Source organism: Chinchilla lanigera, unplaced genomic scaffold (assembly GCF_000276665.1).
Source record: "Chinchilla lanigera isolate Chin_1 unplaced genomic scaffold, ChiLan1.0 scaffold00008, whole genome shotgun sequence".
Taxonomy (NCBI): Eukaryota; Metazoa; Chordata; class Mammalia; order Rodentia; family Chinchillidae; genus Chinchilla; species Chinchilla lanigera.
Window position 1 is genome coordinate 23869717 of NW_004955409.1, and position 16133 is coordinate 23885849.

At 32.1% G+C, this 16133-nt stretch overlaps 1 protein-coding gene across 2 annotated transcripts in view; it reads right to left on the reverse strand.

The window, feature by feature from the left end:
- Mipol1 (mirror-image polydactyly 1) overlaps positions 1-16133 on the reverse strand; it is a 328974-nt gene that overhangs the window by 264645 nt on the left and 48196 nt on the right. For both annotated transcript variants that reach the window (XM_005376900.2, XM_013510359.1), the window contains exons 2-3: positions 10470-10607; positions 9815-9892 (exon numbers count right to left, since the gene is read on the reverse strand). In XM_005376900.2, the coding sequence (XP_005376957.1) occupies positions 9815-9833 (19 nt within the window). In that variant the 5' untranslated portion in view covers positions 9834-9892; positions 10470-10607. The remainder of the gene's footprint in view (positions 1-9814; positions 9893-10469; positions 10608-16133) is intronic.

The following is a 16133-nucleotide window of genomic DNA, read 5'->3' on the forward strand; positions in this document are numbered from 1 at the left end:
TATACAGTTTTAATAAAATACACTGTACATATAGAGAGGCATTTAAAAAACATATTAGACAATAGAGCCTTTATGTAGATACAAGGTATTGAAATAGCTTTTAGAAAGGTTTGTAAAAGAAAATCACAAGACCTGTCAACATCACATAACTTATTCATTTCAATATTTGCATTACAGAAAATAAGCTGCATCCTTTATATTCATATATATATATATATATATAATATATATATTCATCCATGTGCATTTAGATAAACACAAATGCCACGAAGAAGAGGTGGTATTATATTACCTCTGATTATTATAGTCTATTGACTTAATGGATGATGTTTCAAATTATCCATTGGCTATTCATGGAAATTACTGGACTTCTGTTGTTTATTATTTTAAAAACTATGTAAAGTGAGGGTACTACACTAAATTTTTAAAAAGTCTTTGTGTTATAAAGTCTGAAATAATGAGTACACTGATACTTATTCTACTGGAAAATAATTCAGATTTCTGCCTAAAAACTATTTAAGATACATAGATATTTGTGAAAGTCTATCATGTTTCACTTTTTCAACTTCAAAATCCTTTATCATATGAAGGTAATGAACACAGTAAAATAGTGTGATTTCCTAAGGCTTAGGCTAATTACTTATAAATATATACACAAATTTAAGTTTATAAAACTTGTATCACCTTATTTAAAATATTATTTAGGCTGAAATGATTGTAAAAAGTATCCTAAAATTTGATTAACTAACAAAACCAGTAATTTTTTTTTTTCCCAGTGATATAAGCTATTTGGCCATTAACAATATATCTCTAATCTTTTCAGCCTTTCTTGAATTTCCCTAAAAGAATAATTTATATAAGGTAACTAAAAACAAGTGAACTAAGTCTAAAGTTCTACAACTGCAAATAAAATAGGCTTAATAACCATGTATTTTTTGTTAAGGTGTGAACATACCTCAACTATCTGTGAATTTAACAATTTCATAAATCATTTATGGAAGACAAATTTTCCGATACTACATGTAAAGAGAAAAAACAGACTTTCCTTATCTGGGCTGTTCATTTTGTTTAAGAACATTCATTTTAGACTTGGAAAACAAAACAGAAGAATCACCAGTCAGATACTAAGTGGGAATCACTGAAATAATGTTAGTTCTAATGGATGGATGATTGTGTTTGGTCTTTTGAAACTTTGAAGTATAGGTAAGTCTTGATCACACAAATTAATAAATCCTAAAGCTGGAGTTAACAATAACCATTACACCCAAATTCTGCAGCTTAGCCCAGCCAATTTTTCAAAAGGTCAGGTTGTGAACTGGAGAAGATCAGGGAGGTCCACCGCATAGCTTTGTTGCCAGGCATCTCTCCTCTGGATTGTTGCAGGCATTTATTAGTATTCGTCAGCAGACTCAACAAAGCAAACAAGAAATTCAAGCACGAATAATAAAATGAAATGCTGCTATATAACCCTTTGTCATTCAGCAAATATGGGACTTTTTAGCTACATTGTTCCTAAACCTGGGTTACTACTTTAATTTTTCTCCACAGTGCTGACTGAATGACTATGCATGTGTGTTAAATGCAGAGCTCCCCTAACAACTGCAGAACTGCCATTTAATCTGTTGGTAGATGGACCATTTCCTGTGGGAACCCTAGCTATGATTTCCAGATCCACCAAATAAATCTCAGATTAAGATTCCAAATGAAACCTGCCTTTGGCAGATAAAAAATGTCAAGATGGATATAAACAGTAAAATTATAAATTATCTAGGTGTTGCATGACAAACCAATGCTCAATTTTTTTGTTGACATGTGCCCAGATATCAAAACTATATGAGACATTCATCAAATGTCACACTTTCATAATATTGGAGGCATCATTAAAACTGTTTGACTAAGGACCTCAAAGTGTTTAAGCAGTAGCTCAAAAGTATATTTGTGCAAAGTAGAAGAATAAATTTACATATCAGCAGCAGCTCATAAGGGATGGGTAAATATTCTGTTTATCTCTCATTGTAATTCAGGTTATTTTAAATACAAGGTTTTAGGAAATCATTATACTCTATATGGAATCATTACATAACTTTCTATGCAAATGATATATTTTATTCAAATTTACCATTTGTCCAAACTACAAAAACACTAGGGTAAAAGGAGAAGGTATGAGAGCTACTTCATTAACTGTGACTGCTAAACAAGTGTCTCCTTAGTCAGTTACCCTCTAGCATCACGAGACCCTGGTTAAGAGTTGGCATTTTAAACTTTTTAAAAAAGGCATTAAGTACTTGAGATAAAAAAAAAGCCTTAGAAAGGTAAATTTGTTTTCTGATAATGTGTTCATTTCAAATGACTTGGGGGAGGGGCAGAGATACTTTAAAAAGAATATAAGTAATGGAGGGCCAATACAGAACATCTTAGAAAGTAAATGTCCTAATAAAAATGCAGAAAAAGTCTCTGGTGTTAGTTTCTACTGCATTCTCAGGAGATTGAGGCCTGCTTTTTAATGAAAAAAATTTTTTATATTTGCTTCTTTACCTGAACTGATGTAATCTTTTCCTACTCTTAAACTCTGTATTGGCTGATTATAAAATGTAGACAGTGAAGGTTTCTGAAAGGAAAAAATCAGATTTGCTGACCTCTAATCATTATTTGTTTTTAAACTTTCAGTTCTTAAAAGCAATTGAATAAAAGGCTTCAATGACTTCATATTTTGCAGCATTTGTTTTTTATATGGATTTTAAAATCATCTATTTAAAATAGGAATTCTTTGACATAGTTTCTTTATACTCATATTAATCTGGCAAAAGAATATAGAATATTCTGTACCTTATATCCCAAACCTTACAATTTGAACATAAAACTGAGATCTTAACTACACATTTGTTGTCTGTCCTATCATATTCCTCCAACACTATTGGTTCCAGAAAATTAATATTAAATAACCTTTTTCATATCCTAATCTGCTAGGAGTTTCTATTTATCTATTTTTAATTTTCCAGAGTAGAAAAGGATATTTAAAAAGAAATACAGCTGTCTTGTGCTTAACTTGATTATACTGTTATATCAAAATGCTCAAATCAATAAGCATTATTAGTTATGTCAATCAAGTTGTTTAAAGTATAACAAATTATTAGGTAGAGAGAACAAAACTGCACTAAAATGAAGGATTTAATTGTTAATTTCCAAAATATTGAAATAGTAAAAACTTACATTATGTAGTTTCTATACAACAAATATAATTTTGTCAACATGAACTGACAGGTTTTAATTTTTCACCCATTATCATCCTAATTTTTAAGCACCAGAAGTTTATATGTGAAATCTAGAATTGGTCAAAAAGTAAATGTGTAAGTCAAAATATGATTTTAAAAATAATTATTAACTTTTATCTTATACTGTATCAGTATAGTTTTACCATTTGGCAAATGATTATCAATTTCACTCAAAGCCTAGATTAGATTGGGATGGGGGTATACTAGGGATTGAACCTAAAGCCTCATGTACATTAATCACACTATATACCAATAAACTACACTTCCAGCCTCTCTCAGAATATTTTAATTCAATTATTTACACTATAACCTACTTAACCAATTCAAAATTTTGAAGTCTGGCCTATTCTGTTTGCCTTTTGATACTCCCTGCAAACAAGCAAATCACAAAGAAAAATAATATTTGAAATTCTTATAAAAAGGCAATAATGTGCTAGATGATAGAAACTAAATAACTGAAACGGTATTTGGAGAATTCTTCCAAAAGATTTTTATTCTACTACTCTTGATTTATTTATTACCAAAATAAGTAGATAAATGTACAAATATATAATTTTGCCATTTAAGAAAAAAAATTTTTTAAGAAAAAAAAATTAAAGTATTCTGAGTATCTTTAAATCAAGAAAGTCGTATCAGTCCTCTCTACAGTCAACCAGCATCAGTTCTATAAATAGTCTGAAATTCAGTCTATAGTCCAATGTACTTAGGTCTCCCACATTAACAAAATTCCAATGTATACTCAGAAATTTATATGAATCATAGAAAGGAAACCATAATAGTGATATTAAAGTCAAATTATAATTTCTAGAAAATTAATGATTCAGTAATATCATATACTAAGATTTGTATTGTAATACGTGTTCTAGAAATGTTCTGGTATGAAAGACCACAACCAAACATGAATGAGGAATTTTACTGAGGACACAGAATCTTAAAAGGAAGAGAACTTAAAATGAAGCAAAATAATTTTGATACATTCAATTAGCTTCTTCTACTTCAAAATTTTTTTCATATCATAATTGTCAAATTTAAAAGTGCTTGCATATTTAAGAGTCGTTATTTCCTTGAAACAACAACAAAAAATAGAATCACAAGTTCTCCAGAGAGAAAATCATACCAATAGAATAGAAATGTGGAAAAGGTGGTCCAAAAATAGGAAAACTTTACCATTTTTATAATAATTTCTATAAAATAGAAAAATGTAGTAAGAATTACATATGAAAAGTTATGGCCTGAGCTTATTTAAAAGACTCTAAATTTAGGAAGGAAAGGAGAAGAAAGAAAAGAGAGAGACTGATTCTGTATCTCACAAACTTGTCCCTTACTAAAATTTTATGGGTAGGTTCATGGATTTTAATAAACGTATCTCAGTAACGCAGGGTCAGTGATGGAGGTTGTGTACATAAAGAGTAAGAAGTATATGGAACTCTATAATGCTCTCTACTTTTGCTGTTAACCTAAAACTACCCTAAAGTAAATTTTAAAACCCCACCAAAAATTTTTAAAAAGAAATATATGGCATAAACTCATCACTGCAAATTATTCATATCATATAATATGAATCATATCATATTCATATCATATATTCATATCATGATGACTATCAAAACACAGTTAATAACAAATACTATATCTAGCTAGCAAACTAAGTTACTCTTATAAATATTTTTTGTTTTTTGTTCCATTTTTCTACTGAGGCTAAGAGTAGTAACAGAATTATTCATAACAAGCTTGTAAAAAAGAAAAGAAAAAAGAAACCCAGAATCCTGTTATAATAAATTCATTTAAATTAAATTAATTTTTTAATGAAAGAATCCAACCTGAATCATTATTCCAAGAGAATCCTTAGCATTTCCTCAGGAAACAAATCAATCCTTACTGGTGAACTGACAGGCTCCCACCAGTACTCCCTCAAATACGGTAGATGGTCATGTTTGAGAAACTACTAGCACTCTATTAAGCTAGGTCCTTTGGAGCTAAATAGTAAATTTAATCAGACCTCACGCATTTTCTTTTTTTTTAACCCCTCTAGGGCATATGGAAAATTCTTAAATTCAATCTTCTTAAGTTCATACTTGCCAAAAGGAAAAGGCATATATTTGGTGATGTCACTAGTCTGAAGGGTGTGACTGTAATTAGAATTTCCTTTCTCTCTTAAAATAGTTTATATAAAAATGATGTGATTCTACAATCATGTTTTAGCCGTAATTATCTCCATCTAAAAGTACCATAGACATTGGTCAAGAGTGTTTCCTTAGTTGTCTACTCAAAAAATATTTATAAACCATGTAACAGTTTCAGTTATAATTCCATCGGAGAACAACAGATAAAGAAAAGTTAAAAAGAATATATACCTTGCAAGCAGAAAGATGAATGAAACAATAATAATAAAAAAAGTAGATAGTGGCACATGTTCAACATACCAAGTGAAAATAAACAGCATTCTGACTCAATAAGAAACTAACAAGACACAAAATTTTTGTAAATTATATCTAGTAGAATAATTCTTGAAGCCCATAAAAATCATAGCTATAAAAGATACAGTAATCACCAGTGTAATTCTAAAATATAGAGAATGAAGGTTTCATTTTACTGAAATTTATGAAGATGATATTTTTAAAAATATTTACTAACCTCCAATAAACTGCAACATATAAGAATTCTATTAAGATAAGCAGTTTTTCAATTTCACATGAATAAAAAGAATCCTAATTGAGAATTATACTGACTTCAAACTTAAAGAAAAAATAATCCTAAAATATATGATCCAGATCTAAATTTAGGTAATAAATAAGTGAAGATTCCATGTGTGTAAAATACATATTAAATATAATGATTCCTAAAATAACAAAATTAGAAACAAAAATTCATAAAATGGTTTTTGTCCAAAGCTTTTTAGGCCTGTGTGTGTGTGATTCTCATCATTTCTTAATTTCAATTAATAAGACAATTTAAAAGACAGCAGACTTAAAAATTAATATTGGTAGGCACAGTAACCTTTTTGAACCTTTCTTAGGGAATACTGACCCCTAAAGGTTTCAAATTTTAAATGAGTTTCAAAATTTTCTAAATATAACTGGTATCCAGTTCTTACCTTTATCTATATATTTGTAACTATGTACTTATGACAGACATATTGATCCATAAATAATACACAAATTATTTCTAAATGTTATATACTGTAAAACCACTAGATCTTGTAACTGTTAATTAAAATCCACATTTAACCTAAGAAACTTAAGATGCTATTCCAAATAGTTACTTTTTAAGATTTCTCAGCTCCACACCTCTTTTCTTATATAGTTAAATAAATAAGTACAGTCATGCCTTTGTTTTCCTTGGGGGATTGGTACCAGGATTCCCCACAGACAAAATCTGCAGATGTCCAAGTCTCTTATACAAAATGGTGTAGAATTTGCATATAACCTACTCACAATCCTTCCCATTACTTTAAATCACCTCTAGATTACCTGAGACTATGTAAACAGTTGCTATACTGTATTGTTTAGGGAACACAAGCAAGAAAAAGTCTGTACATGTTCAGCACAGACATAATTTTTGCCCAAATCTTTTTGGAAAACAACTGGTTGAATTCTCACATTTAGAACCTAGAGTTAAAGAAAGGCCAGATATAAATGGCTAAACAATCAACCACAAGCCAAATTCTTTCTGAGGGGTAACTTTGCATAAGCATAAAGTCCACTAATTATTTCATTTTCTTTCTTAAAGCAGACAAAAGAGTAGAAAGATTCCACAAAAAGGCAAAATAATTTACTCCTTAAGAGGTCAGAAGATAGTTGCTCATATAGCAACAGACATTTATTCACACCTATATTGTTTCTATCAACTTAAAACGTCCATTCAGGGTTGTTTTTAAGCTAAAGAAACTTTGTAGACGTCTTCACTCTTTTCAACTACCAACTTCAGCTTTGCACTTTCCAAGATGAATGACTATACTGATAAAAACAATAAAAAATGTAAAGGATTGTACCTATTTCATTATCTAATTTATCAATTCTTTTGGCTCAAAATTTTCCAGCAAAGTTTCTACATAAAGCCAAGAAAAGAATGATTATTTCTGTACTCTCTATAAAGAAATTTAAGGGAATGCAAAGGCATATATCTGTGTAACACAAGTTTTAATTAACTCGGTATGCTAAAAAATTGTGAAATAAAATTAAATAACCACTAACACAATAGATTGTGAATAGATTTGTATAAGATAGAAAGTAATTTGTGCTTTAAGATAGATAAATCCCATGAATCTTGCTATCAAAATGACCGTGCAAGAGTTTACTGTTGAAAAAGTTATCATAGCACTCAAGATACATTTACCTATTTAACTTAATTTCTTAATAATGCTTATTAAGAGCCTGTAATAAAAAGAATGTCTTGTATCTATTTCCAATGTAAAAAAACAAATGCCTGTAAAAATACAGATTTTCTTAATAAGGATTCAGTCACTTTTGCTGAGGTCTGCCTCTTGCAAATTACGTAGATATCTATGTCATCACATCTAGAACGTGCTTTCTTAAGTATTAAGAAGCTTTTTCTTTGAAACTTTCACTGGTTATTTTACATGTATGAGAAGTACTTCCTCCACTGCCCCTAGGTTTTTAGATTTGTTAAAAAATAATTCTCCTGGCTCCTTAAAGACTTTTGTTCGCTAATGTGAGTAATATGACTTTCACAAGGTGACTTGTCAATAGGGAACATAAGTAATATGCACACCATTATTTTCTTACTTTTTCTTACTTTATGCATAAATTAAATAGAATGCTTTTTGAGAACTTTAAAAGAAGAATGTTTATTTACTTGAATAAATCAAAATAGCTACAAAAAATAGTTCCCAACTTCAGACCAATACATTCTTATCACGAACTTGAACCTAAGTAGAGTAAACCAAATGTGTCATATAATCTATGCACTAAAACTTTTAACTTTGCATTAAAAATCTTTTCACTGCCTAACTCAGATATTATATATTACATATTATTGCTTTGTACATAATTCAGTCAATTATGTGGATTCTAAACTCATGCCGCCCAGGGTTCCAAGGAAAAAAGAAAAACTACTAATGGCGGCATAAACATCAAGAAATTGCATAACTATGCAAACAAAATACAAATGCAGAAATCGAGGTGGGAAAAGTGCTCCGAAAGCACATTACCCACACATGATTACGGAAGTCCCTCAAAATAGTCTTCAACTTTCTAAAACAAGTAACAATGTGCTTGGACATATGGTGAAAAAAGAGCTCTGTTGGAAGAGAGAACCAATAAAGGGAAGAAACTATAGTGTTTTTGCAAGAATCCTATGTTTTAATCACAAAACTGAGAGGAAATAAAAAAATACACATAAAGGTTTAAGTCTCCAACTATAGATATTCAATTTCCAGGGACTCCAAATGTCCAACGTTTACCATAGCAGCTCCTACATCCCCTTCACCCTGCCAAACGCGCACACTGTGCCCTCCCTCTCTCCCGCTCCGGCTCCGGCTCCAGCTCTTTTTAGGCCACCTCCCAGTCCGTCTCTGTTTAGACTGCTTTTCAAAATGTGTTTCTGTCTCTGACTGTTCTCTGACTCTCAGGCTGTGTCCCTCTCCCTATCTGTATCTTTTCTATTTCTCTCCTACTGTCACCTATCTCTGTCTCAGAGTCTTTCTTTGTCTCCATCTACATATTTCTGCATTTCTCTGCCTCTGCAGCTCCTCTGACCCTGTCCCTCTGCGAATGCCTCTGGGGGAGTCTCATGATGGACCTGTGTCTCTGGATCTGCATGTATCTGCATGTGTTTCTCCCTCTGTCTCTTTCTACTCTGTCCCCACGTACAGCCCTCACTCTCACTCTCTGCATTTCTACTTCCATACTGTGTGTGTGTTTGTGTCTCTGGCCTCTCTCACTGCCCCCATGTGTCTTCTGTCTCTTCCACTGGGAGTGTCTTTTGCTTCTTGAGTGTCTTGTCTGTGTTTGCTATGTGTATGATGTGCTTTATCTCTCCTCCACTCTCTTTCACCTCTCTCCTCATGGCATCTCTCCTACTCCATGAATCTGCGTGTGTGGTTTTTCCTGTGTGTCCTCCTATCTGTGTCCATGTCTCTGTACCGTCCTCTTTAATCATCTCCTTTTCTGTACCCTCTTCTCTGAGTGTGCTTCCGTGTCTCTCCCAGTCATTTTCTTAGTAAATTCTGGTTTTTTAGATGTACATTTGTCTCATTTCCTTTCCTTGTGCATCCTTTTCTTCTTTCTCTCTCAAAAATTTCTCTTTGTATCTGTGTGTGTGTGTGTGTGTGTGTGTGTATCTCTCTCCCTCTGTGTATGTATCTCTTTCTCTGTGTCTTTGTGTCCCTTCTGTAATATATGGTTCTCTTGGTGTAAGTCTCCTTTGTGTGTGTGTGTGTGTGTGTGTGTGTGCACGCATGAACACGTGTGCAGAGGTGCTTGTCTGCTTCTAACACACTGGTTAAAACAAATACACTTCATTCAGTGCCTTGAACCGCCATAACACCTGGGGCTTGGTATTAATACCTTAAAAGACCTTACCTTTTGACCAGTCTTCCATTTGTACTTCTGTTCTTGTTTGTTCTGGCAATGTCCCTGGTTTTTGCTCCAAGACTGAAGCTAAAATAAAGCCAACTCTAGATAAATAAACTTAAAACAATATAACAGAACACACCTAAACCTTACCTTTATTTAACAGAGAATTTACAGGATAAATGGTTTTCTAAGACAAGTATAATAAGACAACTGTACTTTCAACAGGTGAAATTAAATCTTTTTTTTTTTTTTTAGCAAAAGGTTCTCTTCTTCACAGATACACTTTCATAAATACACTTCAGGTTAAAACTTTTAGATATTCTTGCTCCTTTTGTTAGAAAACATTTGGTGTATTTAATTTAAATCTTCAATTAAATTTCATGTGTTTACAAAAATTTTATTATCTATGCTGTAAATTTACTATCATAAACTTAAAGACAGATTGACTTGAATTTACTAGTATATAGTCACATAAAACACATAACACCTATAAGCCCAATTTAAGGTTATCATTCTAATGACTTAAAAAAATATATAAAGACCATCATTAACTTATGGAATTATTGTTATTTTTCTCTTGCATTTGTTTTAATAGTAAACATGATAAAAGCTAAGCAATTTGGGAGGGTCACAGTTTTAAGGAGAATAAAAGTAGATTTACCTCACAGCTAGAACGCTGCGTTCTTTAAAAAGTCCTCAAATAAAGCTGTAGTAAGCTTCTCCTTTTCCAATTTTCTCTAAATATGTTGATCTGGAGTTGGCAATCTTTTTCTAAGTTCCGCATTTACTTTTGGATTAGCTGAAAATATAGGAAGTTATTAATATCAAAGGAATATGTTCCAGTCAATGAAGCCATTTCCCTACATATTGCCCAAAAAGGTTAATAATAATTGCAGTATTTTAATAAGAGATTCATATAGCAAGACATGTAGAAAATACAGTCTTTAATAACCTCTGGAGTATTTTAAAACATGTCTTACAGGCCTTAATGTGCTTAGTAATATACTATTTAAAACCATAATTTTATCCCTCTGCAATATACAGTCACTCTTCCTCATCATTTACCCAGCTAATGAATGCCAGCAATTAGTAAAATGTAATCCCATTGCACAATCATTTTAATGCTTTTAGCACTCAGAAAAGTAAACACCAAATTAATACTGCTCAAGCCATATCAGATCCTAGTTGGAAGCAAGCAATTATAGTTCAGCTCCTCAGGTGTAATTAAATGATTGGAATGATTTAGTTCCATAAATGCAAGTTAATTCATAAGCAAGCAACAAATATACTGGGAGTAATTACAAGAAACATTGACAGTCTAAGCAGGGCAAATTCTTTTAAGAGCCTGACATAGTAAAATGCTGCCCTCTCCTGGGCATAAAAGTGAATAGCTCAGAGTCAGAAACAAATCTCAAGAAAACCTTTTTAAAGCCACTAGAAAAAAATGACTAATATATCAATTTTTCTTTCCTCTATCAAATCTCTATGTATGTTTCATATTATTATAATTTACCGATAACGCCATAATTAATACTTCCCAATGAAGTTCTCAGCCTGAGTCCCAAAACACACTTGGCAAGTCCCGAACTTTTAATGAAACCAAACAACGCTCATATGACACTGACAGCCAGTGAAACTTCTAGTACCCATATGATCTATCAGTGGGAAGGCTTCACTGTATTCTCACATAAAATAATTAGGCATGCTTTCTAAGTAGTACAATTTGCATAAAAATATAAAACAAAATAGTAGTAGTATGACTTTGCATGACACACTAAGATTATTTGAATAATAAAATAAAAATGCACTGGTATAACTGTCATAAGCACATTTTAAAAATGAGTGTTAACAAGTATTATACAACATAAAATGCATGCTGGTCTTAAGGCATTTCCACCTTGCTACTTTCTTAGGCTAACATTCAGGATGAATTTATTTGTGTATTACTCGGCACACCCTTAACTTTTCACACGAAACTTTCAAAGCTTATTATACTTATAAGTTATGATATAATCAATAAGTCTGTGTTTAAAAACATGAATTCTGTAACACTAAACCAAATCAGTACCATTGCTTTGCCCTTCTATAGAACTGAGCATGTTCTCGAAAGAAATATAGTAATTAGCACAACAAATGTTTACTTCTTCAAGAAATGCAGATGGTACATGAAGAAGATAATGCTTAACACTGTACCAATATCATTTGGGAAGAAAAGAGCATTAAATTAATGCCCTTTTAATTTGCTATCACATGATTTAAAAATATATTCTAACTCATATTCTGTGCAAACTATAAAAATAAATCAAAAAATTAAAAAGTCCTGTCACTAAGTTTAAAATGTACAGCACATTTGCTTTGCCCTTGATGTCAGAGTCTTATTTTTCAATTCATATCTTGTACACTGTAAGTTAATTGCTTTTGGAAAGTACTTATTATTCATGTAAAAATTAATGTGCCAATGTGTTTAAATCCTCTTAAATGACCATTCATGCATCTTTCTTCTTTAAGTACCAATGAAATCTGTCAAAAGACATCAATGCAAAATGATCTTAAAGAAAGTTCTATTAGAGGTTTTTTTCTGCTAACACAAGATTTTCATATTCACTAACTTTACTTAAATTCCATTAATTTTTTAAGCTACTTTTAATAAATTCACCAAGTAAAATTTTTAGGCCCCATAGTCTGTCATTTGTGTTCCAGCTGACATTATGAATATTAATAACAGTGTTATCCTGATTAAATAGGCTTCATATGAAATCCCTGCGAATCCTATAGCTCAGACATCTCATTTTTCCAACTCTTTATGAATTTGGATTCAGACATTAAACTGGAAAAATCTTTAAAAAAAACAGATTTAATGGCACATTTGCATATTCTTAAGCAAAAATTGGGTGCTTTAATGATCCAAACAATTAAAATACATATCTATATATCACAACAGAAGTAATTTTTATAAATATGCAACATATTTTATCCCTGTGGCATTTTTAACACAAAGGATTAATGCTAATAAAATACTAATTCTTGTCTTTATCTTAAAGATTTGCTATCAAGAACTTATTTTCAGTAAAATAAAAGTAACTGGATATTTTAGTGGACAATCAGATAAACTGGGCTTCTCTTTTTTTGCAGTGCTGGGGATACAACTCATATGGTAGTACTCTACCACTGAGCTATATCCACAGCCCTAACCTGGACTTCTTAACCAAAGTGCTAACATATTATCAACAAAATGCAAAGTAACTGCTTTATTATTACTAATCTACACCTGGCTCAAAAATCAAAGTAAAATCAATTTCCAACTAAAATTTGCTTACAAATTGCACTGAAAAAGATTACCTGTATTTACAAAAACCTAGTAGAACCAACGTAACATACAATATTAGCATCTGATCAATTAAAATTTTCTCCATCACAGATACCTAACTTCACTCCTCCAGTTATTTTTAATTCTCAAAGAAAGTCAGTCTTATTATGTATAAGAAAATAAATATTTAAATAAAGCAAATTTCACATCCCTGACTCTGCACATACATGGGAATCTTAATATATCTGATGAAGTCTCCTACATTCACCTATCAAAAACTATACATTAAGAACAAATTAAACATCTCTATGCTCTTAAATGTGACTTCACTCTTTGTTTTGGGGCGGTTTTATTTGTTTGGTTTTGTCTTTTTGAGACAGAGTTTTGCTGTGCAGTTCAGGCTGGCCTTGAACTCTGAAAGTGGTCTTTCTGCCTCAGCCTCCAGGTGTGCGGCACCAAGCCCAGCCTTGACTCTCCATGTTTACTCATTAAAACACTTAATGAAACAATATTGTACTGTATCCAAATATAAATAGAAAAACTCCAATATTTTTGTTTTTGTTTCATAGATAGAGGAATGTTGACAATTTCTATATTGGAACAGTTTCATTAAATGGCCACTAGCAAATTAAGTTCCTCAGAGCTGGGTTAGTAAGAAAAGATTCAGAGGGAAAGGATAAGAGACAAAATGGTTTTACATCATAGCTATGAAAATTAAAAATGCACATCCTATTTGACCCTACAGTTCCATAGCAGAAATACAAAAATATTTAAAATATATTTTTGTGTACAAAGGTATCTGTTGAAGCAGTATTACTGTATTTGAAAGAGTAAATACTTATGCAAATACTTACACACCGGTCATGGGAACTTCTCTCTCCTCTAACACACAAAGTTTATTCTTGCCTCAGAGCTGTTACACTTGCTACTTCTGCTGCCTAGAAGTCTCTCGAGTTCTCTTAACTTTTCTCAGCATTCAAGCTTTGCTCAAGTTATCTCTTTGAAAAGGGTCTGCCTGGCCATCCTTTCTATAGCAGAAACTCTCCTCTTATCACATTACCTACACTACTGCTTTCCGGAAACTGACACATTTAGTTTTTCTTTGTTTCTTATACATGTTGGCCAATTCTGTACATGGAAGTTACATTTCCTTCATCTCTCTACCCTCAGAAGAATGCACGGATAAAGCACTCAGTACATATTTGAGGAACAGACAGGTAAAGGGCAGATGGTAGCTGAACGAGCATCAATAGAGAACTGGTCAAAAAATATAGCTCAACCATACAATAAATCTATATTGTTTATACCACAAATTCAAGGAAATAAGCACTATGTATGGAAGATTCTTTCAACATTTTTTGTTAAACAACTTATACTATGATCCAGACACTGTTGTTAGAATTATATACAAAATGATGTACAAGACAAATCGATTTCTTAAACAAATATTTAGCCAAAAAACACAGGCATAAAACATGGATAAATTAAAAACAGAAAAATGTAAAACTATATGTACATATGTATACAGGCTTAAATAGGCCCCTACTGTTTTTCTAGATGGATACATAGGAAACTACTTCTAGTGATTAGTCTCAAGAAAGGGCCTTGAAGGCCAGGCATCGTGGCTCATGCCTGTAACCTCAGTACTGGAGAGACACAGGCAGGAGGACAGCTGCAAGTCTGAGGCCAGCATGGGTTACATAGTGAATTCAAGGCCAGACAACTATATTGTGACACCCTGCCTCAAAAAAAGAAGAAAATAGAGCGTTAGAGTTGGGGTGGGCAGATTGAGAAAATAAGAAAAAGAAACATTTATCTTTCATGTGATAGCTATATGTATATTATTTTTTAACATGTGCCTGTATTATTTTTAATAATTATAATCTTAGAAAGTTCAAGAGGAAATCCTGAGCATGTCACATTACAACTGAGAACTAAAATGAAAAGAAATTTATAATTATATGTTGTTAGGATTGTTTCCTTGTTTGCTTGCTTTAAGTAGAGTGAAAAGCTCAAACCATACTAAAATGTATGCCAAAAAGTTTTGGGACTAAAGAAGTTCAAAATGTATGAAGAAGTTTCTGAAAATGAAGCAAATTTTCTTGAAACTACATTTCTTAGTTCAGTTAGGGACTATCTGTAATAATGCCAGAGTTCAGGAGTCTAAAGTTTAAAAATGTACAATGAAAATAAAGTATTCTACATTATGACTATATATGTCATAATGACTATACATAATGACTATATATATCATTATGAATATACACATTGTGTATATGTTAAAGATAATTTTTGTATATGCTTTAGTAATCATAAAATTGCTATCAAAAACAACTATTTTCAGCGGCAAAAGCGCCTGCCTGGCAAGCGCAAGGTCGTGAGTTCGGTTCCTGGTACCGGAGAAAAAACAAAAAAAAAAACAACTATTTTCCATCACTTAAAGGCACTGTAATAGATAATTTTATGTATCAACTTCACTGGGTCACAGGTGCCCAGCTACTGATCAAGCATTATTCTAGGTGTACCCTGAAGGTGTTTCTGGATAAGATTAACACTTGAGTGGAGAGACTAGGCGGACTACCCTTCCCAACGTGACTGGGCCAGCCAATCAGCTGAGGGCCTGAACATCACAAACACACTTAACGTCTACAACATAAGACAGAACTTATCCAGCTTATCTGCTTTGGGCTGGAAAGTCAGTTGTTTCCTTCCTTCACACTCTGAACTATCACCTGTCTTTGGACTCAAGCCTCTCAGTCCTGAGTAGAAATAGAACCTCAGCTCTTCTGGCTCTCAGGCCTTCAAACTCGTAAGAGAACTATACTAACAGCTCTACAGGTCATCCGACTAATCATTTATCAGCCTCTACAACTGAATGAGCCAATCCTTTTTAGTAAATCAGTAATTCTCTCTCTGACTACTACGAAGTTTTTTCTCAAGAGATTCCAAAATAATCATGAAATGACATCAAATTAAGAGAAAGAACTTTCTGGTATTTCAAATACATGGCTTCTGAAT